The sequence below is a fragment of the Schistocerca cancellata genome, chromosome 10 (assembly GCF_023864275.1).
Source record: "Schistocerca cancellata isolate TAMUIC-IGC-003103 chromosome 10, iqSchCanc2.1, whole genome shotgun sequence".
In the NCBI taxonomy this organism is placed as follows: Eukaryota; Metazoa; Arthropoda; class Insecta; order Orthoptera; family Acrididae; genus Schistocerca; species Schistocerca cancellata.
This window is the reverse complement of record NC_064635.1, coordinates 204,808,774-204,835,824: the sequence shown is the minus strand read 5'-3', so window position 1 is coordinate 204,835,824 and position 27,051 is coordinate 204,808,774. Positions and strand designations below refer to the sequence as shown.

The window sequence follows — 27,051 nt, the reverse complement described above, 5'->3', positions numbered from 1 at the left end:
ATCTTCATCTACATCCTCTTCCATCTCTATAATATTGTCCTCAAGTACATCGCCCTTGTATAGACCCTCTATATACTCCTTCCAGATAGCTATCGTGCCTATAACTACAATAACTACAATAACTATAGAGTGGCCGTCACCAAATTACGAGTAGACACCTCAAGGTCACACCTGCCCCCTTCGGTCCGCCGGCGCTAAGCGCTGTGATTCGCTCCCCACATACTTTTCTTTCCGCATGTACGCTATTACCAGTGCGTTAGGTCAGAGTCATGTGTGTGTTTCCGTGCGATGTCGTGAGTTCACGTGTAGTTTCAGTTTTCCGTTGAACAGTGCACTGGCGTGTGTTTGGTAGCGAGCGAACTGCAGGAGCAAGAGCCGGTCGGTGTTCGTAAAGGGCGGAAACAAGTCCGAAGAGAATCTACGCTCATGCTCATAAATGAAGGATAATTGCAGAATGGGATGCCACAAAACGTGGCACTACACAAAACTGGCACTAATAGCATAGGCACGTAGGGAACACACACGACACAGATCTGTAAGTCCACGGTATTGGTGGTAAGTTGAGAAAACCGCCTCGAAACACATGTGCTGCAAAACGCCACTGTTTCCTGCGCATGTACCCCGACATCAATATGGGATATGATTAGCATGCACACGTACACAGGCCGCACAACTTATTGGCATACTCCGCATCAGGTGGTCTATTAGCTGCTGGGGTATAGCCTCCCATCCTTGCACCAGTGCCTGTCGGAGCTCCTGAAGTGTCCGAGGGGCTTGAAGACGTGTAGCGATACGTCGACAGGGAGCATCCCAGACGTGCTCAATGGGGTTTAGGTCTGGAGAACAGGCAGGCCACTCCATTCGCCTGATGTCTTCTGTTTCAAGGTACTCCTCCACGATGGCAGCTCGGTGGGGCCGTGCGTTATCATCCATCAGGAGGAAGGTGGGACGCACTGCACCCCTGAAAAGGCGGACATATTGGTGCGAAATGACGTCCCGATACACCTGACTTGTTACAGTTCCTCTGTCAAAGACATACAGGGGCGTACGTGCACCAATCATAATCCCACCCCACACCATCCTACCACGACCTCCATACAGATCCCTTTCAAGGACATTAAGGGGTTGGTATCTGATTCCTGGTTCACGCCAGATGAAAACCCGGCGAGAATCACTGTTCAGACTATTCCTGGACTCGTCTGTGAACATAAACCGGGACCACTGTTCCATTGACCATGTCCTGTGTTATTGACACCAGGCTTTACGTGCTCTCCTGTGACCAGGGGTCAGTGGAATGCACCTTGCAGGTCTCCGGGCGAATAAACCATGTCTGTGCAGTCGTCTGTAGGCTGTGTGTATGGAGACAACTGTTCCAGTGGCTGCAGTAAGGTCCCGAGCGAGGCTACCTGCAGTACTCCGTGGCCGTTGCGGGCACTGATGGTGAGATATCGGTCTTCTTGTGGTGTTGTACACTGTGGACGTCCAGTACTGTAGCGCCTGGACACGTTTCCTGTCTGCTTCAATCGTTGCTATAATCTTCAGATCACACTTTGTGGCACACGGAGGGCCCTTGCTACGACCTGCTGTGTTTGACCAGCCTCCAGTCGCCCTAGTATTCTACCTCTCATAACGTCATCAATATGTGTTCTTTGAGCCATTTTCAACACACAGTCACCATTAGCACCGAGCGAGGTGGCGCACTGGACTCACATTCGGGAGGACTACGGTTCAATCCCGCGTCCGGCCATCCTGATTTAGGTTTTCCGTGATTTCCCTAAATCGCTCCAGGCAAATGCCGGGATGGTTCCTTTGAAAGGGCACGGCCGAATTCCTTCCCCGTCCTTCCGTAATCCGATGAGACCGATGACCTCGCTGTTTGGTCTCTTCCCCCAAAACAATCCAATCCACCATTAGCACGTCTGAAAAGTCTGCACACTTACTCGTTGCAACGTACTCTGACATTCACCATCACACCTCTGCGTATGTGGACTGCTGCCAGCGCCACCGTGCGACGACCACAGGTCAAATGCACCGCATGGTCATACCCCGAGGTGATTTAAACCCGCAAACCGCCCACCAGAGCGTTGTTTTACCATGTATCAGCATTATCCTTAATTTGTGAGCATGAGTGTAAAATTATAGTGTCGATCATACCGAAGCTTGTTCATCTTGCCAACAGTGAAGATGCCGAGAATAACACAAATTTTTCGCAAGTTCATAGAATGACAACAAAACATTCTATGTCCGAATTCATTAGCAACAGTGAGTAACATCGGCAGAATTTCTAAATGAGAACACGTGTTTTGATTCTCCAATAAAGGGATATAAATGAAAACGGAATTTCACAATTTCGACAAAAAGCTAGTGGGCAGAACTATACTTTGATACTGTGAGAAAGGAGAGTATGCGACGGCTAGAAAAATGCAGAGTGATCTCCGTGAAAAAAAAATAATAATAATTATGCTGACTCAGAGACCTCAGGTCTTCGTTTTTGAATCAGAAATTATAATGATGGACAAATAATTTTAATGGAATGTAGAAACACGGCAGCAGGAAGAACAAAGTTTGGTGTGAAGTGTGCTTACTGCGTGCTGAGGACAATATTCTCGTACTACACTTCGATACAGCTTGGCTTTCACAAAACCACAGACAAAAATGTGTTTTGCTCGACTTCAACGGAAATATCGGCCTCAAAGCACCTACAGTTACTGTTACGCAGCGAATATCGGCGATATGGCTGGTGACTGCAGTGACATAGGGTCAGTAAGAACTACAGATAAATTTTCTGGAGGTAGAAAACATTCTCGATCGTATAAGTGCAAACCCTCTGAACTAAAAACCTGGCGGCGGCGTACAAGTTCTCGCGCCCTGGCGCGCTCGTAGTTCAAAAGATGCTTCAAATGGCTCTGAGCATGGCGCGCTCGTAGTTCAAAAAATGGTTAAAATGGCTCTGAGCACTATGGGACTTAACATCTGTGGTCATCAGTCCCATGGAACTTAGAACAACTTAAACCTAACTAACCTAAGGACATCACACACATCCATGCCCGAGGCAGGATTCGAACCTGCGACCGTAACAGTCGCGCGGTTCCGGGCTGAGCGCCTAGAACCGCTCGGCCACCGCGGCCGGCTACCGCGCTCGTAGTGTGACGTAAATAAAATGCGTCCGTAGATGGCACGGTACAATAATGCCGCCCCAAGTGCCTGGCTTTCTTAACACCTTTCTTGTCGGATGTTTTTACAAGGTCCAACGGAACGCAACTTCATTAGCGACGACATTTTTCGTTACCCGGACGGTATTTTATTTTTTACCTCGGAGTAGTTTTATGTTTTCACAATAAAATATGTATCACATCGATCTATAAGCTTGGAGAATGCTTTTTTTTTTATTTTAAAGTTCCGTCTTGATCACATTTTCTTTTTACGTTTCACTATGACCGGTTTCAGCTACAGCCATCTTCAGATCACAAAATATTTTGATGTATATAAACGTCAAACTAAACATGTAGGTACATTGTAAGAGCACTTATTATGTACCTACATGTTTAGTTTGACATTGATACTACATCAGAATATTTTGTGATCTGAAGATGGCAGTAGCCGAAACCGGTCATAGTGAAAGATACCTAAATTTTTGTGATCAAGACGGAGCTGTAAAATAAAGTGCCAAAAATATGATCACGGACTCATTTTCAGACTTTGTCTTCAATTGATTTGAGAATGTTCACACATTATTTTCAATCCAGGTATGTCATTGGTTCTGTTTTTCCCACAACTCGAAGAAAAAAATAGTTTTGTTCAAAATTTCTTGAAAGGTTACTTTTTATTTTTTTCTTAGTAATTGGCAAGAATTTTCTTTTCGAAAGTTCTTCAACATATTCTAGACTAAAGTAGAGATATTTAACATTTTTTCGGAATTTTTGCAAACATTTGAAATAACATCAATGTGTGGTGTTTGTTCTCTCGGAAATGTCCGAAAGAATATACACTAAGCATTCATATAACGGATTCGCCTCGATGGGCAATTAATTCACAAGCTTCAGTGTGTAAGCAGATTGTTCGGCCTCCAGCAGCGCTTTAAACATTAGCGGGCATGCAAAAGTTAGACAGGAACTTCCGTTACATGGGGGGAAGGTGGGAGTACGGGTCAGCCAGGGGCAAGGAAGGGCGCCGAGATACTCAGCGCATTTGCCTTAAACGCTGTGTCCGGGTGGCGCAGTGGTTATCGCAACTACCTAGTAAGCTGGGGATCCTGCGTTCGAGTCCCGGGCCGACACACATTTTAACTCGTCGCCGCTATCGTCAGTGTCTCCCCTTCACTTTCCCTCTGCCCTGGTCTTTCAATTTACATAATTTGAAATTATCGCTAACTGGCAATGCCGTAGGACTGTGAGTCGGCGTTGCGGTGCCTATCCCCTTGACGCCCACCTTGCAGGTAGCCGCGGGCTGCAGAGATCCGTTTTGTCCGCAGGAGCTGTGCTACCCGGCGCCGCCCTACTTCCACCACAAGAGCTCCGCCTACTCGACGCCGCCGCCGCCCCCGGTGGCCGTGCCGCCCCCGGTGGCCGCCGCCGCCGCAGCCGCCGCCGCCGCGCAGCGCTACCACCGCGGCTACCTGTCGGCGCCCGCCCCCGCCTACGACCAGCCGGCCTCCGGCAGCTCGTCGGGCGCGTCCGCCTCCGCCTCCGCCTCCGGCAGCACGGCGGCGGGCCAGGTGGTGCCGCTGGGCTCGTCTTCGTCCGCCTCCGGCGGCTCGGGCGCGCCCTCCGGGGGCGGCTCGTACGCCCCCGTGCACGACGCGTACGCGGGCAGCACCGGCTCGTCCGCCTCCGGGCCCGCGCCGCCGCCCCCCGCCGCGGTCGTGGACGCGTACCCGCCCCCGCCGCCGCCCCCGGCCGCCTACTACGGGTACGCGCAGCCGCCGGGAGGCCCGCCCCCGCCGCCCCCGGTCTGCTACACGCACTCCCCCACCCGCAGCCTGCCCTACATAGGTAAGTCACCACCACACTCCACTCCGCAGCATGCTGGCGGCTTCCCCTCTGCTTGCTCTTTCTTTCACCTGTAGCACTGACGTGGACCCTAACCTGCGGGACGCAGAACCTGCGACAAATGACAGGCAGCTCGTCTGACGTCACAGAGACAATGCAGCGTCAGGGCGAGTCCTACGTGACATATACTACTGGCCATTAAAATTGCTACACCAACAAGAAATGCAGATGATAAACGGGTATTCATTGGAAAAATATATTATACCACAACTAACATGTGATTACATTTTCACACAATTTGGGTGAATAGATCCTGAGAAATCAGTACCCAGAACAACCACCTCTGGCCGTAATAAAGGTATTGATGCGCCTGGGCATTGAGTCAAAGAGAGCTTGGATGACGTGTACAGGTACAGCTGCCCATGCAGCTTCAACACGATACCACAGTTCATCAAGAGTAGTGACTGGCGTATTGTGACGAGCCAGTTGCTCGGCCACCATTGACCAGACTTTTCAATTGGTGAGAGATCTGGAGAATATGCTGGCCAGGGCAGCAGTCGAACATTTTCTGTATCCAGAAAGGCCCGTACATGACCTGCAACATGGGGTCGTGCATTATCCTGCTGAAATGTAGGGTTTCGCAGGGATCAAATGAAGGGTAGAGCCACGGGTCGTAACACATCTGAAATGTAACGTCCACTGTTCAAAGTGCCTTCAGTGCGGACAGCAGGTGACCGAGACTTATAACCAATGGCACCCCATACCATCACGCCGGGTGATACACCAGTATGGCAATGACGAATACATGCTTCCAATGTACGTTCACCGCGATGTCGCCAAACACGGATGCGACCATCATGATGCTTTAAACAGAACCAGGATTCATCCGAAAAATTGACGATTTGCCATTCGTGCACCCAGGTTCGTCGTTGAGTACAACATCGCAGGCGCTCCTGTCTGTGATACACCACGGTCTCCGAGCTGATAGTCCATGCCGCTGCTAACGTCGTCGAACTTTTCGTGCAGATGGTTGTTGTCTTGCAAATTTCTCCATCTGTTCTCGGGGATCGAGACGTGGCTGCACGATCAGTTACAGCCATGCGGATAAGATGCCTGTCATCTCGACTGCTAGTGACACGAGGCCGTTGGGATCCAGCACGGCGTTCCGTATTACCCTCCTGAACCCACCGATTCCGTATTCTGCTGACAGTCATTGAATCTCGACCTACGCGAGCAGCAATGTCGCGATACGATAAACCGCTATGGCGGTAGGCTACAATCCGACCTTTATCAAAGACGGAAACGTGATGGTACGCATTTCTCCTCCTTACACGAGGCATCAGAACAACGTTTCACCAGGCAATGCCGGTCAACTGCTATATGTGTATGAGAAATCGGTTGGAAACGTTCTTGTCAGCCCGTTGTAGGTGTCGCCACCGGCGCCAACCTTGTGTGAATGCTCTGAAAAGCTAATCATTTGCATATCACAGCATCTTCTTCCTGTCGGTTAAATTTCGCGTCTGTAGCACGTCATCTTCGTGGTGTAGCAATTGTAATGGCCAGTAGTGTAGATTGGATTTCGGCCGTGTTAATCCCATACGATACGATTTTAGACTCCATGCTTTCAGTAACCGTCTAAGGGGAGGTTCTGGTCGAGACCGAAATTTGCATCTCCGAAGTATTTACAAGGGGTACCCAAGAAAAACCGGAATTGTTTTTAAAAGCTATGTATTTTCAAATTGTTTACAAAACAACCTCATCCCCTTCAAAATTCTCTGCATTACAACGAATACATTTGTCCCACTTGTGTTTCCACTGTTCGAAAAATTTTTTGCAGCCATCTTTAGAAATGGCTGACAGCTCCTCCCTCGGTTTTTTCTTCACTTTTCAGTGTTGTCAAATCTGTGCCCTGCGTGGAGCCAGGTCAGGAGAGTAAGGTGCGTGGGGCAGCGGAACCATGCCAAAAACTGTCCAACAGAGATGGCTGTATGTGTATGTGCATGTGCATGTGCGTTGTCGTCTTAGAAGAGCCAGTTTCCTGTCTGCCACAGATCGGATCTTTTTTGGTGAACACTATTGCACAATGTTCTTAAAAGTTGAAAGTTCGTGGCAGATTAAAACTGTTTGCCGGACCGACACTCGAACTCGGGACCTTTGCCTTTCGCGGGCAAGTGTTTTACCATCTGAGCTACCGAAGCACGACTCACGGCCCGTCCTCACAGCTTTAATTCTGCAATGACGGTATTGATTGCGTTTTGCCGCTGGTGTATTTTACTTTTCTGTCAGATTTCCAGATAGAGTTTTGTTGTGGAAGGTATTAAAAGCTTGTGGAAATCCGCACTACGTTTCGATCTCGGTAAAACGTCGCTTATCTTGGAGATCCTGCGTTTTTTTTTAAAAAAATGTGGTGTGCTTTTGTCGTTGATTTTGCAATAGTGTTCTGATCTGTTTTGTTTATCATGGGGGATCAGTCCATATCTTATTAATTTATTCGGCGTAAATGTCTCAGTTGAACACTGTTCTTTTGAATCCAAGCCACACCTGGCCTTCTCACTTAATTTGGAAGGAATGGAGACCGTCTGTATCGTGTGGAATCTAACCTTCAGTGCCGTCGACGGTGGCAAATATCAGTTTATTAATTATAAATTAGCACCATGTTATATTTTCCTTTTTTACGCAGGGTCACTCTCCGTTCTGGACGTATATTGATATCAACCTTTTTTAAATTTCTTTTGCTGTCAGGAATCAAATACTGAAGTTCGTCCCTGTAAGTAATATTCATTCTGTGTTATACCATTACTCCTTGGTGATAAAATCACCATATCACCGTCTCCTTAACGAATCAACGAAAGGTGTCATCATCTGTTAATGAAATAACTTTTTTTAGTGGCGTTGCTTTCCGTCACGGCATTCGTAGAGAATTTTGTAGTGTTGAAACATGGGCATTGTTTTTGACACACAAGAGCCAAGAATTTTGTTTTGGAGACTCGTAATTGTATTACTGCTGCGTTAGCAACAAGTCCAGGTATGATGATGGTTATGATGATGATGACATTTGTCAACTGTTTGGTGAGATTAAAGCGAAACTACAAATAATACACTAAGAAGGATTATTGGCGACACAGTTTATTTGCTAAGTACTCGTGGTTCCGAGCTGTGATAGATTCGGCGGATACGACTAGATTTGAGACAAACCTTCCCCGTTCCGCTTCCCCCCCCCCCCCGCCCCCCCCTCCCCCACACACACACACCTCTTTCCCCGTAGATAATATCTTAACGTCATCGTTTGGCGCAGGCTACTTAACGGCGACTTTTGTGCCTTTTAACGAAGCAACTTGGCTCGGCCTATTCTGTACGAGGAGAGATTAGGGGCCACCTGTTGCCGGCTCTCGCGTTGCATTAGCACATAAATTACAGACCTTATTTACAGCTCCGCCAACTCTTCAGGCCTCGTTCGCCTCTAAGCGTTTCCAAATTACTGCGTGGTGTCCCCCCCCCCCCCCCTCTGCTTGTATGATTGTGAAGCTGCAGTTCCTGCGTGTTCTTAGGTTGCACCATGGATGTGTGTCACCCGTAGAGCAATGTCACCGTTTATTTCCACCGCCATATGCGCTGCTGACTTGCGGGGGGGGGGGGGGGGGGGGGGGTTACCGCTAGTTAGTGGTTATCACCTGCAAGTGTATACTGCCCTTTATAAATACATGCTCACCAGGCAGGGTTATGCAGCGAAGCGCCAAAGAAACCGGTATAGGCATGCGTATTCAATTACTACCCAAAGAAGCAGGTACACCTGCCTAATATCGTGTAGGGCCCCCGCGAGCACGCAGAAGTGCCGCAACACGACGTGGTATGGACTCGACTAATGTATGTAGTAGTGCTTGAGGGAAATGACTCCACGTACCCTTCAGAGCTGTCCATCAATCCATAAGAGCACGAGGGGTTGGAGATCTCTTCTGAATAGGACACTGCAAGCCATCCCAGATTTGTTGAATAATGTTCATGCTGCGGAGTTTGGTGGCCAGCGGAAGTGTTTAAACTCGAGAAGAGTGTTCCTGGAGCCAATCCATAACAATTCTGGACGTGTGCGGTATCGCATTGTCCTGCTGGAATTGCCCAAGTCCGTCGGAATGCACAATGGACATGAATGGATGCAGGTGATCAGACTGGATGCTTACGCACGTGTCACCTGTCACGGTCGTACCTAGATGTATCAGGGGTCCCATGTCACTCCAACTGCACATGCCCCCACACCATTACAGAGCCTCCACCATCTTGAAGAGTCCCCTGCTGACATGCAGGGTCCATGGATTCATGAGGTTCTCTCCATACCCGTACACGTCCATCCGCTGTATAAAATTTGAAGCGAGACTCATCCGACCAGGCAACATGTTTCCAATCGTCAGTCCATTGTCGGTGTTGACGGGCCCAGGCGAAGCGTAAAACTTCGTGTCGTGCAGTCATCAAGGGTACACGAGTGGGCCTTCTGCTCCGAAAGCCCATATCGATGATGTTGCCAACCTCAGCGCCGTATTTTGCCTCTTCACGCCTTTGTATTTGAATACGCATGCCTATACCACTTTCTTCGTCGCTTCAGTGTATTTCACGATGTCACAAAAAAAAATTGATGTCACATACTTACGCGACAATGAACGAAAAACAATACGTTATGTTGGATTTGAACAGGGGGAGGGGTTGAAATTTCGAAATTGTGCTCTTACCTACTGCGTTATCTACATCCACATCTACGTGATTATTCTGTTATTCACAATAAAGTGCCTGGCAGAGGGTTCAATGAACCATCTTTAAGCTGTCTCTCTACCGTTCCACTCTCGAACGGCGCCGAGAAAAACGAGCACTTAAATTTTCCTGTGTGAGCCCTGATTTCTCTTATTTTATCGTGATAATCATTTCTCCCTATGTACGTGGGTGGCAACAGAATGTTTTCGCAACGAAGAACCCCTTTGTTTTAATGATTGCCACTCCAGTTCACGTATCATGTCTGTGACACTGTCTCCCCTACTTCCCGATAATATCGAACGAGTCTAACGAGCTGCCCTTCTTAGTACTTTTTCGATGTCATCCGTCAGTCCCACCGCACAGCAGTACTCCAGAATGGGGCGGACAAGCGTGGTGTAAGCAGTCTCTTTAGTAGACCTGTTGCACCTTCTAAGTGTTCTGCCAATGAATTGCAGTCTTTGATTTGCTCTACCCACAATATTATCTGTGTGATCCTTCCAATTTAGTTTTTTTTTTAAATTGTAATCCCTAACTATTTAGCTGAATTTACAGCCTTCAGATTTGTGTTACTTATCGCGTAATAGAAATTTAGCTGATTTCTTTTAGTACTCATGTGAATAACTTCACACTTCTCTTTATTCAGGATCAAGTGCCACTTTTCGCACCATACACATATCTTATCTAAATCATTTTGCAAGTCGTTTTGATCATCTGATGACTTTACAAGACGGTAAATGACAGCATCATCTGCAAACAGTCTAAGACGGCTACTCAGATTGTCTGCTATGTCGTTAATATAAATCCGGAACAATAGAGAACCTATAACACTTCCTTGGGGTACGTCGGATATTACTTCTGTTTTACTCCATGACTTTCCGTCTATTATTATGAACTGCGACCTTTCTGACAGGATATCACAAACCCAGTCGCACAACTGAGGCGATACTCCGTAGGCACGGAGTTCGGTTAGAAGACGCTTGTGAGGAACGGTGTCGAAAGCCTTCCGGAAATCTAAAGATATGGAATCTATTTGACGTCCCCTTTCGATAGCACTCATTACTTCATGAGTATAAAGAGCTAGTGGTGTTTCAAGAGAACGATACTTTCTGAATCCGTGCTATGGTCAATAAATCTTTTCTACGAGTTACTTAATAATGTTCGAATACAGTATATGTTCAAAAATCCTGCTACAAATCGGGTATTGGTGTGACTTGAGCAATTTTCCAGTCTTTAGGTACGGAACTTTCTGTGAACGAGCGGTTGTATATAATTGCTAAATATGGAGCTATTTTATCAGCATACTCTGAGAGGAACCTGACTGGTATACAATCTGGACCGGAGTCCTTGCCTTTGTTAAGTGATTTAAGCTGCTTTGTTACACCGAGGATATCTACTTCTATGTTTCTCATCTTGGCAGTTGTTCTTGATTGGAATTCAGGAATATTTACTTCGTCTTCTTTGGTGAAGGAGTTCCGAAAAACCGTATTTAATAACTCTGCTTTAGTGACACGATCATCAGTTACTTCACCGTTGTTATCGCGCAGTGAAGCTATTGATTGCGTCTTGCCACTGGTGTGCTGTATGTATGACCAGAATCTCTTTGGGTTTTCTGCCAGATTTCGAGACAGAATTTATTGAAAGCCTCTCGCATTGAAGTACGCGCTATATTTTGAACTTCTGTAAAACTTTGCCAATCTTGGGGATCTTGCGTTCTTTTAAATTTGGCATGTTTTTTCGTTGCTTCTGCAACAACGATATGACGCGTTTTGTGTACCATGCGGGATCAGTACCACCACTTATTAATTTATGTGGTATATGTATCTCGTTTGCTGTCGATAGTATCTCTCTGAAAACATTCCACAACTTTTCTAGACTTACTTATAGATCGGAAGAAGTGAAGACTGTCTCTTAAAAAGGCGTTAAGAGCATTTTTATCAATTTTTTTTAAATAGATATACTTTGCGTTTCTTTTTGATGGTTGTAGGTATTCAGCCTAGCAGCAACTGCCTTGTGGTCGCTAATCCCTGTGTTGGTCACAATACTCACTATTTGTCCAGGATTATTTGTTGCTAAAAGGTCAAGTGTGCTTTCGTAAACATTTACGCTTCGAGTGGGCGCATGAACTAATTGTTGAAAATAGTTTTCTGAGAAAGCATTCAGTACAATTTCGGATGACGTTTTATGCCTGCCGCCGGCTTTAAACGTATAATTTTTCCAGCATATCGAGGGTATATTGAAGTCACCACCGACTGTAGTTGTATGAGTGGGGTGCCTATTTGAAATGAGACTCAAGTTCTCTTGGAATTGTTCAGCAAGTATTTCTTCTGAGTCGGGGGGTCGGTAAAACGATCCAATTAATAGTTTAGTCCGACTATCAACTATAACCCCTACCCATACTATTTCACACGAACTATCTACTTTAGTTTCGCTACAAGGCAAACTACCTCTGACAGCAATAAATACTCCACCACCAACTGTATTTAATCTATCCTTTCTGAACACTGTTAGATCGGTTGAAAAAATTTCGGCTGAACTTATTTCCGGCTTTAGCCAGCTCTCTGTACCTAGAACTGTTTGAGCTTCAGTGCTCTCTATTAGGGCTTGGAGCTCTGGTTCTTTCCCAACACAGCTATGACAGTTTACAATACCAATCGTTTCTACAACTACCTTACTGTGTTTTAACTGCCCACTTTTAGGCGGACGCCCCTTCTGTGATTGCCTGAGACCCTCTACCCTCGCATCTCGTGGTCTTGCGGTAGCGTTCTCGCTTCCCACGCCCGGGTTCGATTCCCGGCGGGGTCAGGGATTTTCTCTGCCTCGTGATGGCTGGGTGTTGTGTGCTGTCCTTAGGTTAGTTAGGTTTAAGTAGTTCTAAGTTCTAGGGGACTGATGACCATAGGTGTTAAGTCCCATAGTGCTCAGAGCCATTTGAACCCTCTACCCTAAAAAAAAAAACGCCCAGTGCCTTCCACACAGCCCCCGCTACCCGTGTAGCCGCCTCCTTTGTGTAGTGGACTCCTGACCTATTAAGCGGAACCCGGAAACCCACCAGCCGATGGCGCGAGTCAAGGAATCTGCAGCCTACACGGTCACAGAACCGCCTGAGCCCCTGATTCAGACCCTCCACTCGGCTCTGCAGCAAAGGACCACAGTCGCTTCTGTCGACGATGCTGCAGATGGTGAGCTCCGCCTTAAGCTCGGAAGCAAGACTGGCAGTCTTTACCATTTCCGCTAGCCGCCCAAAACCAGACAGAATCTGCTCCGATCCAAAGCGACACACGTCATTAGTACCGACATGAGCCACCACCTGCAGTCGGCTGCACCCTGTACTCTTCATGGCATCCGGAAGCACCCTTTCCACATCCGGAATGACTCCCCCCGGAATGCACACTGGCTTCCTTGCCCACCTCGGCAGCCATGTTCCTAAGGGCCCCATGACGCGCCTAACGTTGGAGCTCCCAACTACCGGCAAACGCACCCTCTGTGAATGAATGCCCAGACCTTGCGGGCCGAGAAGCTTCCTCTGGAACAGGGTGGACGATTGCATCCAGCTCAGAGACGTCGTCAGCCACAGATAACGTCCGAAACCTTTTCGTCAAACGAGCCGGGGAGGCCCTACGATCGGCCCCTCGGAAAGTCTTTCGCTGCCTGCCAGACTTTGGAATGATCTCCCACTCGACCACGGGTGAGGGCTCAACCTCAGTGCAGGCAGTACCCGCGGCGGTCACAGCAGTGTGCAATCACTGACGGTGTAACCGACACTGAAGCTGTTCTAACCAAACAAACAAAAGCATGTACGATACGAGGGGCGATAGTAACGGCGTTAATGTACACTACACTGTTGTTGAAATAAAAGGTTGTGCCTAGTAAGCACTCGAACACGCAAGAAATTACAAAAATAAACTAGTAACTACGCAGGTAACTGAAAATTAGTCGCTCCTGTTTGAAGCTCGAAAAAATATGTAACAAGTGAACTGTGTACTCGCCCTATTAGTAGCAGGAACTAGCGATGCGCTCACGCTGACGGTAAATGGAAATGTCGTGTGGCTAGGGCCTCCCGTCGGGTAGACCGTTCGCCTGGTGCAGGTCTTTCGATTTGACGCCACTTCGGCGACCTGCGCGTCGATGGGGATGAAATGATGATGATTAGGACAACACAACACCCAGTCCCTGAGCGGATAAAATCTCCGACCCAGCCGGGAATCGAACCCGGGCCCTTAGGATTGACAGTCTGTCACGCTGACCGGGGCGGACACGCTGACGGTGTAACCGACACTATCAACTCACTTGCTTTTGCGAGTGGAGTAATGAAGTCGAATCGAAAGTTTGATCGCCATTTTCTGTAAAATAATTGTTGTGCACCTAAGCCAAAATAGGTGTCCCTTTACTTTTCGAACTTCTTTCATCCTGCGATGAGCCGACTATGGCAGAGAACGACCGATGGCGGTGTACGACTCACTACTCACCGTCACAGTTCGCTTTTACTAGTAGCTTTCCCCTTCTGCTATTGTTTTTTTGTAAAAGCATTCTTAACTAATGCCTGCTGTTTGCATGCAGTATCTCTTCTAAAGCTTGATCAGTGTAGATGTATTGCATGTTCGTGGTACTGTAGTTTGCGTGTTTACCCACCTGTATGTGCTCGTAACCGTGCCTCACCTGAGTGTGTTCTGATAGCCCGTCGCTTGGTCACGCTTCTGTTGCTGCTCTTCTGTCTAGTATTTAAGACTGATTGCCCGCTGCGCATGTTCGCTACTTGGGGATGTGTGTCGGTCGATGTAAGCATGGTTCAGGTCCAAAATTTGGCAGGCTTATTATTTTTGTCGTACCTAACTCAGAATGTAGCATGCTGGACGTCAGGTGAATGCTGCTTGGTCTGAAACAGCAACGGGTCGGATGATGCGTAGCATAGTGTGCTCCCGCCACCAGTGAGCAGTGCAGTGTTTTGACACAGCTGTGTTCCGAGTGTTTCCCATATCGAGCCTTCATTTACTCTGGTCAACATTCACGTAAGGGTAGATATTAGCGCAGGTAGGGTTACGCCTTTGAAGGAAGATATCCAGTGCGTTCCAAATACCGCCAAACTGTCATGTTCTGGAAAAAAGTTTCCAATTTTTAACTTCCTAGGTTGTCACTCTGCTACCAACTTGAAAATAAAATACGGAATAAATTAACGAAATGTAATGTAATGTGTAGCAGAGTACACAGAACACTAGGCTGTAAAGTGTGGAGAAAAAGAAATTGCAAAGTAGTGGCCACACCTGGCTTGATGTACATGTCATAGTAGTGGACAACACGAAAGCGAGACGAAATGCGTGTGCAGGTCTTTGAAATGAAGCGTGTGAGATGCGTGAAAGTTTGCAGTCTGAGGGATCAGATAAGAAGTGTAAATATCAGAAGTGAGTGGGTAATTTATTCATTTAACGAGTTAATAGAGGAAAACAGAGTAAAAGGGCTTGAATATATATCCATAGGAAGAACAAGAAAACAAGTATTGAACTACGAACCACAAGGTAATAGATCATGATATTGATCGACTGAGATCGTGACAAGGGCTACTCCTTGACGCGAAGAAGAAGAAGAAGAAGAAGAAGAAGAAGAAGAAGAAGAAGGAGGAGGAGGAGGAAAAAATCCCTCCACATACCTGAGTGTTCAAATGTTGACAATAACCAGCAAATGAGATCATATTTCCTGAACACGGTGGTAGAAAGATTACAGGATAACGTAAACTGTAATCACAAGTTATTTGCTGTAAAACAGTATCCAAAAGTTGAAAATAAAAGAAAGTTATGAAGCAAAAGATTGAAAAAAATCAAAACAAGGAACAAACAGTTAATGGAGGATATGATTACACCTAGATGTTATACGTGCTTGGCGACGTTGGGGCATGCTTTCTGCTAGGTGGTTCAGAGGTTTATTTGAAATCGATACTGTCCTTGAGTGCAGAAATCTATGTAGGTGCTGGTGGAAGGACTGCAATTCCGACTTCCCCTTGTGCATCCTACAAATGCTCCGTAAGATTCCGTGCTTGACGTGGGAGAGGAAATCGTGTGATACTGCGCCAAACCGGTCAGGAGACCGGTGACAAAAGTTATTCGTATTCGTGAAACTCACTAGTCAGTCCATGGTGTGGATATCTTCACCTACAATAAATTAATCCACAATGGCAGATCAGTGCGAACGGGCATTATAATCCATGAAGAGAAATTATGGACCACCTCCAAATCTTAATAGCTGTACTTTCGGGTCGCAGTATAGAATTTTCTTGTATCTTAACCTTACAGAATTCTTCCCACCATGAAAGAAGACGGAAAGCTCTCTACACCACTGCAACATGATGCGTTCCCCATAAAGACCCAGCATCACTAAACTGGTATCTTTCTGCGACGTCTCTGGGATTCTAGCCGCCTCAACTTTTCCCCCGGAAGAATTTGCGGCCAGAGTTTTTCTACAAACTAGAGCCGGATCCATCTGTGGTGAGGACAGTCTGTCTATTCATTCACAGCTCAGTTATCACTTGATATCTCCAAAATACCGTATGTAGAAAGGATTTAGAGAAGTTACTGAAAGGAACAGGCAGGACAGAATATGGCTTGGTGATAAACAGAGCATGGACCAAGACGATGAACAATACTCGTACAATGACTTGCTTAACATTAAAATAGGAAACGACGGGGTGGGGGGGGGGGAGAAGTGCAAGAGAATTCTCCTATATAGGAAGTAAAATTAAACGGGGAGGCCGAAGAAAGGAAGATAGCACAGGTACGCTGGAAGAGACAAATAAAACCGCCGCCAAAAGTGTGCGTCTGGTGCAGAGCATAGAATGTAAATGAAACGAGCATCTTCTGATATCCAGAGAGGAGAAAACAGAAACTGTTTGAAATGTGGTTGTGCCGATGAACGTTAAAAATGAAGTTGATCGATGAAATGCAATATGACGAATTACTGAAAAGGGCGGTCGAGAGAAGAAGGTTCTGGAGGATACATACTAGAGGGGCATCTGGTACAGCATCCAGGAACTGGCAGGTTATAGAGAATGTTGAATGTAGCGGTTAAGTAGAGATGTAAAGATCAGCTTAAGAGTGTGGGAGGTGCAAGGCAGCTGCAAACGAGTCGAAAGACTGGTGACAAAAACCACACAATAAAGAGTCCTGTCCGATCACCTGCCATACAGACCCACTGCTGTCGACCTGCCTGATACAACGGATTCAGGGGAACTTCGAATTCAGAGGCAGCTGTAAGTCTTGCAGTTGAGACCACACACCAGTCGTGTTGCGGAGTAGTCACTCGTGACCTACGATGAGTGTTTTGTGTGTCTTTGGACTGTAAAGCCTCGAAGCGTCACTTTGTAAGCAAGACTAATACTGGCGAACAGTGCCTGGCCTGCATAGGGCCACTGAAGATTCTAGCTTGCTTATGAGGCCAGTTGGGGTATACTGTGGCATCACATTCTAAACTTCACTTGGTGGCCACACACTGCTTACAACTAAAATACTACTTGTACATAATGGATCTGATGTAAATTACGTTCCCCTCTGAATTAGGATGTACTCTTTTCCTGCACAGACAGCATAATTCCAGTTTATTGGAAAGTTTTGACAGTAAATTGCAGTGATTTGAAAAAAAAATGGCATTGCGTGATGTCGACTGACCGCTGTGTCTTCATCTGCCATAGGTCGTCATTTGGATACGGTATGGAGACGCATTGGGGGTCAGTAAAGTGATCTGCCGAACTTTGTTGACTTTCCAGAGCTGGGAGCCGCAAAGTCCCGTCCCATCCTGAAGTGGCTTCACGAGGCAGCCTCCTATCGAGGGAAAGCCCCTGGCAGTACCGAGAATCGAACCGAGGTATACTGCACGGCAGTTACATGCACTGATAACTCAGCTGCGTAGGTGGACAATTTTTAACGATTGCTGACTCTCTTTCCATTTTCGTCTTGATGCTTAGTGTGCTTGACCACTGGGCAATGGCTCAGCCTCAGTAGCTGAACCGCCAGCATGCCTCGCTGCCATGCGGAGGATTGGGTTTAATTTGCCTGTATTGTCAAAATTTGTAGTTGTTGGTAGGACTGGCATTACGTCACTCAGCCTCGGGAGGCCAACTGAAGACCTAATTAGATGAGAAGTAGCATACCCAAGGTATAAGCTGGGAGAGTGGGTAGCTGACCGTACGACTTGCTGTACCACATAAAGTGGTGCTGATCTCAGAGGATGTCATGGCAGCTTGTAAGTATTGCGTGGTCTTCACTTTATGATCACAGACATCAGGAATTCCTTTGGACAGTAGTGTAAATAGAGACAGCAAGGTTTTCTGAAACTGTAGGTTATTTCAAATATGTAATGTTTATTGACACAACCTTTATCTGGTTTTAATTGGTTGTCAACAACTGGAACTCCGATAGTCTCGGGTTGCAGCTGGTATTCGGCGAGTGATTAATAAATAACAGACATTACATGTTCTGTCACGCTACTGTAGTTCATGACGAGCCTCTGGATGACATTCTGTCGAATATAATATGCTCATTGGACGAAAACAGTAATGTCCCCCTCCCTCAGGATAACGAGAGTACACTGTGATACGGACTGGACAAGTATCTGGATACAAGAGGTGTTAGTAACCACCACTGACGGACCATGTGGCCAAATTTGAACAGATGCCATTGCCGTAGCTGGCATTTGTCGCTTTGTTGACAATTTTGGCCACAGAGATGTGAGAGTAGCAATAAGGGAGATTGGGATGGTTATGTTCCAGTCGTCATAATGAAGGGAAACTCTTTGATCGAGAGGGCGAATGCCTTTTTTGGTGGAAGGCACTGGTGACACAATCAAAGACCGACCTGTTCTTGGGAGAATTGCCGTAGGATTGAAGGCTGAAGTGATACACAAGTCTAGAAGTAGACAGCTGTGGATGAAGAAACTGCTCAGCTAACTGGTGGCAGGAAGTGGAGTGAAGGTGTGTACGGACACGTGACCAGGGCGACTGTGGTTTGGGCTGTGCAGAGTACCCGAGCTGCCCGTGCCCCATGCAGTCGTGTCCAAAAAACGTCCATACTGGGCCTCTTACTGGTGACAGCAGTAAGGGGCCGGCCAAGCCCCAGCTACAACTGCAGCTCCAGCCCCCGGCGGCCCAGCCGCAGCCCCCGCAGCAGGCCCAGCAGCAGCAGCCGCCGCAGGCCCCCGCGCCCGCCCCCGCGCCGCCGCCCCCGATGCCGCTGCCGCTGGAACCCGCCCCCTGCCCGCCCAGCCCGGCGCGTGGCAGCGCGGGGGTGGGGGTGCCGCCCCCGCCGAGCCCCGGCCGCGACGGCGCCGCCGCCACGCTGCTGGTGCGCCGCCCCCGCCAGGAGGGCTCGCCGGCCGCGCTGCCCCACACAGGTACTGTGCTGTCCGCCCGCCTCTCACCCAGCGAGGAGAGCTGGCCCGAGTGACTGGGGTGGCCACTTCATCTGTTGTCCTCTTCATCATTCTTCATCGGCCACCCAGTGTTCTTCACAGCCCCATCCCTGTTCTTCAGGATCTACTGCACATCTGTCATACTTCTCCCATATTTTAAATCTTGATCAACTCCTCTTTTTTCCCCATCTCCAGTATCACCTCTCTACTTCATCATCATTACGTTCTTCTCCCCCTCTTCCATCATCATCCATCATCATCATCATCATCATCGACAATATGCCCCATTTTCTTTGACATTGTCCTGTCTCCTTGCCTTCTTTCTTGTCTTCTTAGCCATTTGTCATGTTCATCTTCATCCTCATTTACCTTACTCTAGCTCTCATTTTCTTCTTCCTCATCTTCATTTTCTTTGTCCTTGCTATCTTCTTTCTCATTCTTAGTCTCTTTCCCTTCATCCTTGTCCTCATTCTCCTCTCTTTTTCGTCACCATCAGTCATATTTCCAACTAAATTTTACTTATTTTAGTCCTCTTTTCCCACTTCTGCAGTATCCTCTCCATACTTACCATCGTCCTTACACTCTCCATCATATTGCTGCACCTACTTTTCATTATTATCATCCTGCTCTGTTTTCTTTATCACTGCCTAATCGCCCTACCTCCTTTTTATTCTTCTTAGCCATGTGCGAAATTCACCATCATCCCCACCTGCTTTTCCTTCACCATATTTTTCTTGACACTCATCAAATTCGTCCACACCGTCCTTTCCTTCGTCCTCGTCATCTTGTTTCTCACCCTTACTTAACATATGTTCACTTTTTCCCTCATTTTTGCCCATTTTCCCCTCATCTTCACACTCTTTCCTCTCGTCCTCACCCTTTCTTTTCATCCTCACACTCTTTTTGTCCTCATCTCAGAGCCTCTTCCCTCTTTCTCACTCCTTCTGATTTAACTGTTTGAGTTATTATTTTGAAGTACCAGTCCTTTTCCCATGAAATCATCTATATTACTTCTAGTGCTACATTGAGGCACTTACATGAATGAACTGGATTATAACAGTCACTTGCAGTTTTCAAAGCAACAGTTGGTGTGGAGATTGTGCTGAATGAATGTAGGAAATCCTGACATGTGGATTTTTTGTATAGTGGTCATATTGAGGAGGTCGTTGACATTGAAAGTAAGTGTATCTAAGTTATTGTACATAAATTTGAGTTTCTACTACTGATTGCGCGAGTATTATCTAAATCAAACCACTGGCCCAGTTTCTAGGTTTGATATAAAATTTCTTAAATATTTAACCAATTTTTGCTCGTTATTTGTGATTGTAATTTGTATTAGGCTCTCAGTTTATGGAGATGTAGGATTTTGTCAAGGAAAAGTGCGAATTTACTTTCAAATGTATCACATGAAATGACTGTTGGTTGAAAACGCCCAAGTGTTTCTTCTTATGTTCATTCCTTACTATGACAACAAAGATTAATTTTGTAAAAAATTTTACAATTATATTGGAAAGTGGAACCACCATCTTAAAACAATTTATTGTTTACTTTTTGCAAGTTTCCTCTTGTATTCGTTACTTACTACGATAGTATAGCTTTTATGTGAAAAATTTTGAAAGTATGTATTTTTCATATTTTTCTTATTCAAAGGGTTAAATCACTCTCAGTGGTTAATTTATTATATTTGATTGTTTCCTGACACTAGCGATCAATCGTTACTGTTGTAGCCAAACAGTAGTGGATGTTTTCGCCTGTTTAGGAACATTACACTGTGTCTCATCATGTGAGTAGTCAGCTATCAGTTTATACACAAAATAATGATCATATGCATTCTACTTTTAAACTCACTAAGTTACTTCTATTTTGTGAACTCTCGTCAGAAGCTGGAGAGTATAAAATTTGTCAAAGCTCTTACTCTGTTGACATTGTGAAAATTTTGAGTTCGCTTTCCACTCTGGTCGTCCAGGTTTAAATTTTTCGTAATTTGTTAAAAGCGATTAAAATTAGTGTCTGAATGTTTCCTTTCGCAAAGCAACCATCAGTTTCCCCCGCCTCGTTGTTCAGCTGACGTTCTTCCTTTGTTCTTTCCTCAAAAGAAATCTAATAGGTTCTCCGAACCTTTCACATTGTAATAAAACAAAAAAATACACCTTTCTGCGGCTGTTAACAGAAGATTGACTTAAGACGCAGCGTCCCATTTGATGTACTGAAAAATAAATTGTTCACGTTTGTTCTGTTGCATATCATTTCTAGTTGACTGGTTTCTATCACATTGTAGGTCATTTGAGGAGTGAACTGTGGTTTCCAAAAACACACTACGCAGGATGGTGGATGTTCGATTTATGTATCTGTGAGGTGGTATCGTATCAGTTGGACAGAACTCAATTTACTACACAGACCAATTGGGGAGAGAAGCAATGGAAGACTGTTTGAAGATCATTTCATCTCTTTAGTGCAGACTGTGTTCCGTAGAAATAGATGTTCTGGCGGGCGGCGGTTAAAGAATAGCTTAGCCGTTTTATCTGCCAGATATGAAAAGAATGAAGAATTTGTGGAACATGGTGCAGGAAGTTTTCTATCCACAAGTTCGTCATCTATCGTATTGTTAAATTGCTACCACATTTTGCTTCAACGTTTCATGTCACTGGAGATGCTGATAAAGATCAAACAGTTCAACACTCTGAAAGTGAACTTTAAGAAGTTATTCGTATAATCTGGAGAGAAAATTTTCCAGGTTGTGATGGAAATATTGTATAATCATTCCCGCTCCGTGACTTGTGTAGCGGAGCGGATGCCACTAAAACGGAAAATTACCTGGCGTCCCAAAAGAACTAATCTCCTGTTTGTTGAGAAAGAAGAGGTCAGAGGTAGTGTTCCAACAATACTGTGTCGTTGTATCTAGATAGATTACATAATTACGGGATCCTGCACGATGCGTCTAAATTCTTAACTGGTGGCTAACGTACTGCTAGCACGATGAATTCACATTAGCATGTCGTCGCTGTTAACTTGATATACCTCAAGCATTCGAAACACTATAACCACCCTCTTTGTTTCTGTAACTGAGAGAAATGCGGTGACCAGGGGTATTGTGATAATGTTCCAAGAAGTAGCCTACGAACGGGACAGTTCAAGTGTTCAGAGAAATAATCTAAGAACACAACAGTCCATCTGAACGAAAGGGCCACTCACTGTCCTCAGGATTCAATAAAAGGACCAATATTTCTAGAACATGTTCTCAAATAAAGTAAGAAATCTGTTTCAGTGATCATAGACTGTGCGAACACTGTTTGTTTTTAAAGAATTTTTTATAGTAGAAACCAAGTGTACGAAAAAGGTTAATGTGTGCTTCCGAGTCTTTAGCCGAGTTGCTGTTTCCAAAGGGGGATAGGTGTAGTTAAGAATTGTATATGTTATTCTTACATAGGAGGCTAGATTGCGTAACTAGTGAGAAGGCAGTGCATAGAATTGGGGGAGAAAACAAATTTGTAGCACAACCTGACTAGAAGAAGGGATCGGTTGATGGGATACGTTCTGAGACATCAAGGGATCACCAGTTTAGTATTGGAGGGAAGTGTCCGAGGCAAAAGTCGTAGAGGTGGAACAAGAGATGAGTACAGTAAGCAGATTTAAAGGATGTAGGTTGCAGTAGTTAATCGGAGATGAAAAGGCATGCACAGAATGGAGTAGAACGGAGAGGTACATCAAACCAGTCTTCGGACAGAAGACTGCAACAGCAAACAAGCAACATAATTTGGCTCATAAAATTTGTTTGTTTGGTATTATCTTCAGTGCGAAAATTGTTTTTATGCAGCTCTCCAAACTACTCTATCCAGTCCAAGCCTCTTCACCTCCGAATAGCTACAGCAGCCAACATCCTTCTGCATCTGCTTACTGTATTCATTTCTTAGGTTCCCTCTTCAATTCTTACCCGCAATTTTCCTCATCATTGCAAAACTGATGATTAATTGGTGCCTCAGTATGAGTCCTATCCACTAAACACTTCTATTTAGCCACATTATGCCATAAAGCTCTTTCTCCCCAGTTCTAATCAGCTATACCTCATTAGCTACGTGATCTACACATATAACCATCATTTCCAAAGCTTCTGTGCTCTTCTTGTCTGAAATGCTTATTTCCACGTTTCACATCCGTACTGGACTACACGCACAAGACCGATTCCTTCAGAACAGGTTCCTTAACACACAAATGTGAATTCGATATTATATTTATGATTTCAGAAACGTGTTTGTTGCTAGTGTGCAGTTTATATTCTATACTCCGGTCGTCTTCACAGTTTCTCCGGGTAAATAGCAGAACTCTACAATTTTTAGTGTCTAATTTCTTCAGCATCACCTCATTTAATTCGGCTACATTCCATTACTTTATTTTACTACGATGATGTTGGTCTTATAACCTCTTTTTCAAGACACTGTCCATTCCAGTCAACCACTCTTTCAGGTTCTTTGCCGTCTCTGACAAAATTACAGAGTCATCTGCAAGCCTCGGAGCTTTTATTTTTTCCTTTACTGCTTGCTCAGTGTAGGATTGAGTAACATCGGGGATACGCTACGACCCAATCTCGCTCCCTTCTCAGCCACTGTTTCCCTTTCATGTCCTTACAACTTCAGTATGGTTTCTATAAAAGTTGTAAATAGCCTTTCACTCCCAGTATTTCGTTTCTCTCTCTCTCTCTCTCTCTCTCTCTCTCTCTCTCTCACACACACACACACACACACACACACACACACACACACATATATATATATATATATATATGAACAGTCAATATTCGTGGATATAACAAGAACGATGATTCCAAGGAAGAAGGAGAAAACAGATAAATTAGATAAATAGAAAGGGAGATGAGAACAAAATAAAAGCGGCAGAGATGAGATCTTTCAGGAGAATGTCTGGCTACACAAAAAGATATTAAGTTAAAAGGGAAACCGTTCATAATAAGTTCAATGTACTTGATGCTAATGAAAAATTAGCTAAATACAAATACAGATAGAAGCAGCAGGTGGAATGGATGAGAGACGAATGACTGAATCATATTATATATTGTGTCCCTGGAGCAATATTCAGGGATATGACAGTAATGAGTGGAACGATCACTCCAAACAAAAAATTCTAGTAAACGTGTGCTCTCCAAGATTCATACCGTATGAATTTTGAACACTTACTCATGTTCAGTAGAAGATATTTGTTTCAGAGTAGCGAAGAAAACAAGTGCTCATAACTCATAAGGTATGAATTTTAGAGCCGCTGTTTACTAGACTTTTTTGCTTGGAATGATCGTTCCTGGCAATTCCCTGAATATTCTTCCAGGTTTACTATATATAATATTTTTTAGTCATTCGTCTCTCATGTACTTGACCGTCTCTTTCTATCTATATTTGTATTCAGGTGATTCTGATTAGCAGCATGTATATTGAACTTATTATGCAGGTTCCCCTTTTAATTGAATATCTTCTTGTGCAGCCAGCCACTTCACTGAAACATCTCATCTCTGCTGTTTATAGCTCGTTCAGCGTCCTTCGTATTTATCCAACTCCCGCTTGCATACATCAGTTGTGATGTTACTATAATTTCATGATGTTTTATATCTGTATGTTTTGGAGTTCTGTAGTTAACCAGTTTGTTTGTAGTTCCACATACTGCTTGAAAATGTGCAACTTTTCATCTGTATCATTATCATAATTACCATGTTTAAAATGCGACAATTGTTCATTTACTTCGTAGTTAATTACTATTTTCGGCCGTATTGGATATTTTATGATGAAATACCATAACTTTCGTCTCATCTAATAAGATTTTAATATTGTAGTTTGTAGATATTTGGTTTAACCGATGTACTGCTAACTGGAAATCGTCTTCACTTTCTTTTATTTTTACTTTATCATCTGAAGATAATAGTTCATATACATTAGTGTCTTTATCTAATTTAATTCCTGAATAAATCGCTGATTTCTGGTTTTTAAGAACATCGTCAGTGGAAATGTTAGAAAGAGCCCTTGAAAGAGAACATAGTCTCCGCCGTTGTTTGATTTTTATCTCGTGTGTCATTTACTGTAAACTATTTTTTTTCACGATAAAAGCTTTTGGTTACTCCTGCGAGGTACAGTGGGCAGACTTTAATAATGATGTATTTCGATGTAATCGATCGAAGGTTTACTCAAAATGTCTATAAAACCTATGTGGGTTTGAAGATTAAATTCTCCTAGTTTGTCTAGTCGTGTTATAGTTCAACATATTTCCGACTTTCAGATGAGAATCCCGAAAGCACTTTCGAAGAGATTTTTATTAAGTTTCAGTTTCATCGCTGTACGCAGTCACGTACCGTGTAATAGACAATCTTAACCAGTATCAACGACAGTTACATGAGTTATTGAGTTATAGTGCTGCAATATACATATTTTAAAGATACTGTAGTTACGTGTCATAAATACGATCTGATAACATTGGAAACGGCGTCTCACATTTTTCACAGAAAAATAAAATGTATTGCCTTTTTGGAAAACACCACCAACTGCTATCGACATGAAAACATTGTCTTGAACGAAGTAACAATGAGACAGGGCTACAAAGGAGGGGGAACTACTTATTTTGTGGTCTTAGAATCGCGCCCCATACTGGAAAGGTTCGCGAGAAAGGCCTGTTCGACTCTCAAAGTGGCAACACCGTATTAGTGTTCTAGCGCCCTGTAGGCTAAAACACTGGGCGCGCAAGGATTTGTCCTGGCTTGGCAAACTAGCACGGGGATACCGCGATGACGTCAGCCGCACTGTCACGGGAAACCATTGCGCCGCTGGAGTTCGCCCGTATCAGATCACTGAAGTGTTCTCCCGTCATGAGAATCATCTTCGGAAATGGTACAGTATGAGCTCTACACTTGGCAGGCGTAACTCTTAGAACAAGTACACCGTAAATTTATTTTGTAACTAAATGCGCAATTCGCGGAGGCGAAATGTGTGATAGTTCACTGTGTTTGGATGACCTTGGGCGTCAGACTCGTGTAAGGGACGACCATATTGTTTCTGGCTTGAAGAACCTGTAGTGTGATTGTGTGCGGTTGTGGCAGTGTTTTGTAACGCATAAAGAGCATCCGAAGAATGTTTCATGACACTTTTATCCGGTTTCGGGGCGTCCACAGAAATACTGTTGTTTGGAATTTGAAATAAGGCTGTACTTTGCCAAAGTTTTTTTGTCTTTGTCTCTAGACCAGCTATCGCCAGCAGGCCTTTCTTATGTATCTAGCCTATTATTTATTGCAACATTGCACGCTTTTCTCAGCATATTCAGCGTCTTAATTCTATTTAGTTCTCTTTTCATAAACATTTAACACTTTGAATCGACGTTCCTCGCTTCTACCCGAGCCGGAGGTCTGTATTTCCCGCGTCTGCCTTGACGTCACAGCCTCTTATCGTTGCAGTGCCTTGATCTAAACTTATATCTTTCCTTCTCATTGATATTACCTGCTGTATTCACACAATGTCAGCCGTCCCTAGATCTCTTGCTGCCCATATTTATTCTGTTTCGGCCGGCGAAACTTTCCAGCCGTATGCTTTTGCTACTTGTTCATTTTAACAAACTGTTGATCACCAAAAACCTACGGACCTCTTCTAGATTTTGCCCTTTTTTTCTGTAGGATTTCATAATCCGTGCCAGCATGGCAAATTACGGAGTTCATTATTAAATTCTGAAACTTTTAAAGACATAGTTATTTCCTTTTGACTTCAGGATGTCATGTATATTACATTTTCAAAGTTGTACATCCTGAGGTGTAGCTCAGAAAAAAGTGGTGTGTGTGTGTGTGTGTGTGTGTGTGTGTGTGCAAAATAATGATGTAGTTTGGAGTAGATAGTTTTTGGAAGTGGAGATTCATGGACTACTTCAGGTAAAAAGGCACACTTCTGCAACAGTGTTCGCGGACACA

The 27,051-nt window shown here is 44.9% G+C and overlaps 1 protein-coding gene across 1 annotated transcript in view; it reads left to right on the top strand.

The window, feature by feature from the left end:
- LOC126106269 (trithorax group protein osa-like) overlaps positions 1-27,051 on the top strand; it is a 147,957-nt gene that overhangs the window by 71,177 nt on the left and 49,729 nt on the right. The window contains exons 3-5 of the mRNA XM_049912492.1: positions 4,472-4,991; positions 18,723-18,903; positions 18,967-19,094. Coding sequence (XP_049768449.1) covers positions 4,472-4,991; positions 18,723-18,903; positions 18,967-19,094 — 829 coding nt within the window. The remainder of the gene's footprint in view (positions 1-4,471; positions 4,992-18,722; positions 18,904-18,966; positions 19,095-27,051) is intronic.